Raw genomic sequence first — 4823 nt, 5'->3', positions numbered from 1 at the left:
GTGCCTACAGAGCTGTACCAACCCACTATGGATACAATTCTTGTTTGATTGCACTGCTGCTACCTGATTACTCTTTCTGACCTCTAATTTGTGAACTTTTTTGCTTTGCATCTGACTCTGAGATAATACATATAGCAATGTAGTCGTTCTTTTTTACTAATATTTTTGAACATAAACAAGAGTTGATGTGTAGTTTTTGTGTATTTAAGCACTTTAGCAGGGAATACATTTTGCTAGAAACATTCTTGGTCAAATTTATAATATGACTTTCTTTATTCCATTAATTTTGATATTTATTCTTGCACTAGTTATAAAGTGTCAATTGCCCTATTCACTATTTCTTATTTACCTTAAAACAGAATTCTTGAACATGCTTTCGAAATTGTTATTATCAAATGCCTCGAGTCAATGAGTTATCAGTTAGCATGACACTAATCATATTTCTACATGTAAACGTCTAACCTACCATGCATGGTTTTGTCGTTGTAAAGAGTTATTATCTGATGGAAAAACAGATGAAAATAGACAGGTGATAAAATGTGAGAAGTTGATCGTTGATAGAAGGATAGAATAACGCCCCAGAAGAGCCCTTTATGTGTTTATTTTTTCATGCCACCTTTCCTACTAATTAAAATAATTTGACACTTCCAAGTCATGATTCTTCTATGATTGCAGAAAAATCAAAGGTGCAACTAGTTGTTGTAGCTGTCCTAACTCTTAGATCTTGGGACTGGAAATGTTTTAATAAAATATTAATTATTGGTTAAACTCTAATCCCATAACATCAACCATTCGATTTGGGGATTCTAGCATAAAAAAAAAGGGTAAATTACAATGTACCCTATGTAATTTTGTCTATTACCACATCATATCGTAACTTTTTAAAAGGGTGAGGCTAAATTCACACACTTTATACCAAAATATCTATAAAGCCCACACTATTTATCAGGATTTCATATGAACTTTTTTAATACCAAAATTAACCTTTTGTGGTGGAAAAAGATGGAACCAATCAAGTTCATCTTTTCCTCCACTTTACTATATCCTTTTATCGTCCCATGTCCTTACCTTCCAATGCTGAAGACTTATAGTAGCAAGGATCATCATCAACTAAAATGTACCAGAGCATAGCAAAAATTTACTAGAAAAATATTATTGATAATAAAAAAACAAAAATTTAGGATCAAAAATTGAAGAGTGATACTTGATTTTCAAATATCCATTGATAATAAAAAAAATGATGATCATGGCAATGATTTCATATTTATTTGGAACTAGTAGTTCAAAGTTCTCCGACTGATGATAATAGTTGCTGCTATAGTTTATGAATATCAGAAGGTAAGGAATAGGGATGATGAAAGGACGCAATTGAGTGGAGGGAAAAATAAACTTAATTGGCGCCATCTTTTTCCACCACAAAAGGTTAGTTTTGGTATTGAAAAAGTTCCTATGAAATCCTAATAAATAGAATGGGCTTTATAGACACTTTGGTGTAAAAGATGTGTATTTAGACCAGAGGGGTGTGGATTTAGCCCCACCCTTTTTAAAATATCCACTAAATTCCCTTATTGTTTTATATAAAGTGAAAATTAGATAGAAAGTATGCTCGATAATGTTGTTGATAGAAATTCCAATGTTTTCTTTACTTGAATACTAAACACTACCAACGATTACCACTTTACATAAGATCATTGGAGGTTATGTTATAACATGTGAAATCTCAAGCCGCAAATAGTAATTAACGCAAAAGGAAAAAGGATCTACCCATTTGGGTACTTTCAAAGCCAATGGGCCAAAATCTGTTGTGCAAAAGGAATATTAAGTATTATTTCATCAGTAAATTATGTTCTTAAACTAATAAACAATGATCTTATCTCATTGACATGTCATTGTTTTGCCAAGTCTAACCTAAGTATTTTATATGCTATATTACTCAATCAAAGATGGCATCTAACGTAAGTATTTTATATGGCATCTATAACTCAATCAAAGATGGCATCTAGTGCTCAATAAATTAAAAAAATGGCATCAATGTCCACCAAAAAAGTTATGGCTAGTACAATTGATTTCTTTAGTTGCAGCATCTATATAAACCTTGTTGTATCCATCAGCAAAGGAAATAATTGAATTTAGACAGGACAAAAGACAGAAAAGCAGAGATAATACATCAATTTCATCGCACGCTGGTGAAGATATCCATACCTTTGGATCAGTCTTCTGACCAACCACAATTGCTTTTTATTAACATTATTGATTCAAGCAACGATTAGCCTTCTTAATAGCTTGGATCATTCTCAATCCAGCTTCTGCAAACAGACTTTATGGGTGCTGATGACAAGGTTCTTGGTTATGATGAAGTTTCACTTCATAACACTTCCAAAGATTGTTGGGTCATCATAAACGCCAAGGTAATAAGAAATATATTTCTGTTCATCTTCCTGATTTAATATGATTTGGTCTTGGTGTCAATAGAGCTAAAATAATTTTTTTCTTCAATTTTTGGAAATGAGAGCTGGAACAATTTTAGTCATTTGGTTTTCTGAAAATAGAGACAAAACCAATAGTTTGAGAAGCTATAGATCATACATAATCTTCTGAGTTGTCAGAGTAACAAGTTATGCTCATATTAGTTCATTTCATGCACTAGTTATTCATAGATTTTTCTTACCAACAAAACCAGTGTAGTTAACAAGTTTCTTGGACCATTGTTTGATCGAATAAATTTGATCTGGGACGGATTCAAGAAAGTACCTCCGCCAAAAATATTTCCAAATTTGAAGGTGGGACTGTAAGAAAGTGACAGAGCTGATGCTATTTATGTTAATGCTATTTCAGTTTTTCAGTTTGAGAATTATGGAAACAGATAAGGAGGGCTTAGACCAATTTTGGCGTAGGATTTGCTGATCCCCAAGGTTGTCATCTTAGCAAATTAAGACTGATAACTTTGGAATTCATCTCTTGTTCATCACTTAGCAAGGCTGTCTTCAATTTCCGTACAGGCATATGATGTAACAAACTTTTTGGATGACCATCCGGGCGGTGGCGATGTGTTGCTAGAAGCAGCAGGTACAGCAGAACCATGACTTGGATTTTTTTTTCTTTTTTTGTCTACAGAAAATGATTTATTCCTCAATGTGATTTGGAGTTAATTCATTCCCAAATATATGGCCTATTAGAGGGAATTTTTCTGATGACAAGAAAAATTTTGTTGCTAAATTTGTTGAAAATTGTCCTGCACAATTTTGCTGAATAAAAGTAGGGGAAGAGTTCTACAAAGATTCAATGGAGTCAAATATTTTGGCAAAATGGCCAATTGAATGAGCTACTTCGTTGATTTCTCTTGAACCCAATTTAAATCGATGAAACATGGATCATGCAAAGCTGTTTGCAACTCAATTAGTATCCATCATTTGGGTAAGACAAGTACAAAGTTTCCTACTCTTAGGAGGAAATTTCTATAATCTAAGGAGTCATGAGATTGGTGGAACATACACCAAAATATATATGGGCCTCTTCTATTATGTCTATGTTGCACGAATGTGAGGAGACTCTCTAGGTAAGAAGGTTCTGTCCTAAAATAATAATCTAAATATTTTTTTGAAGGAAACAAGAATCTGAATTTGATTTCATCATCTATGATGCAACATCTATGTTAATCCTTGCTTCTAAAAAGGATATCATGGAAATTAGACAATAACTTTTCTTTTCAATATAAAAAATGTGTTTGAGTGGAATTGGCTCAATCACCATTACGGATCAGAACATTTTTTTTTTTTTTGATGCATGAAACAGTGAGATTGATTGGCAGGAAAGGATGCAAGTGAGGAATTCGAGAATGCAGGCCATGGTAGTGCTGCAAGATTAATGCTAGATGAGTATTTTGTTGGGGAGATTGATCCATCCACCAAGCCTAGTCCCAAGCCTGCTGCTACTGCACACTTGCTTAGTAAAGAGCCTAAAGATGATAATGCAAAATCATCTGGACTCCTTGTGAAGCTTCTTCAGTTTCTGCTCATTTTAGGATTGGCTGCAGGAATACATTTTTTCACAAAGTCAAGTTCAAAATTTGAGCTTTGAGATCTTAACAAAAAAAAAAAAAAAAGCACTGATCTGCAGTTGGCTTCTTGCATGCTTGTGATTTAGACTTTCTACCAAAGTTTATGAAACTCTTGCGTTTGTCCCGTTTCTGATCAAGATTTTGCTCAATTGAAAGAACCTTATAAATCATTATTGGTGTAAGAACATGTCAAATAGGAGCATGTTGTAAAAGACACAAATAAGTTTGCGGTGGTGTAAGACAGTAGTTTATAAATCTCTACTAGCTATTTTCATGATTTTGCTTGACATTTTGGATAAAACTAAATAAATTCCCTTTTTGTGAAGCCTATCCATTACTCCACCTTTTTAATCAAATACTTTACTGCTAACCAATATTATTAGGCGGTTTTAGCAGACAATCTATCTATTATTTCCTTGATGTTGTCAATTGTTTCTCCTTTTGTTTATTTCTTTGTACCGTTATGTCCATTTTTTTAAAAAAAAATTTTATAATAAGGGAGAGGTCAAATTTGAGCAGCGAAGAAGAAATCGAGAAATTAGAATTCAGAACCTCTAATTTGATCAATTTAAGTAATAAAAGAGAGAAAAACGAAGGGAGGAAACTTTGCCCTTTATGCTCTTTCTCCCTTTTTGGGCCGTGGGAAGATGCTTTAATGGATTCAATTCTTTCCACAGTTTTCTTGAATTGTTCTGGACCTAGTGTGCCCTATTTTGTTTTGGTCCAAGTTTGCCAAACATGGTATGCAAAGACATAAGTGCATGAA

The 4823-nt window shown here is 33.3% G+C and overlaps 1 protein-coding gene across 1 annotated transcript; it reads left to right on the top strand.

The window, feature by feature from the left end:
• Window positions 1-2321: 2321 nt before the first annotated feature.
• On the top strand, window positions 2322-4077 carry LOC113765929 (cytochrome b5, seed isoform-like). The gene is made up of 3 exons (XM_027310168.1): window positions 2322-2408; window positions 3000-3066; window positions 3809-4077. Exons 1-3 carry the CDS (start codon window positions 2322-2324, stop codon window positions 4075-4077), a joined length of 423 nt encoding a protein of 140 aa, XP_027165969.1.
• The last annotated feature ends 746 nt before the right edge of the window (window positions 4078-4823 follow it).

The sequence above is a fragment of the Coffea eugenioides genome, chromosome 3 (assembly GCF_003713205.1).
Source record: "Coffea eugenioides isolate CCC68of chromosome 3, Ceug_1.0, whole genome shotgun sequence".
Classification (NCBI taxonomy): domain Eukaryota; kingdom Viridiplantae; phylum Streptophyta; class Magnoliopsida; order Gentianales; family Rubiaceae; genus Coffea; species Coffea eugenioides.
Note: the sequence above shows the minus strand (reverse complement) of the source record. Positions and strands in the feature narration are given on the sequence as shown.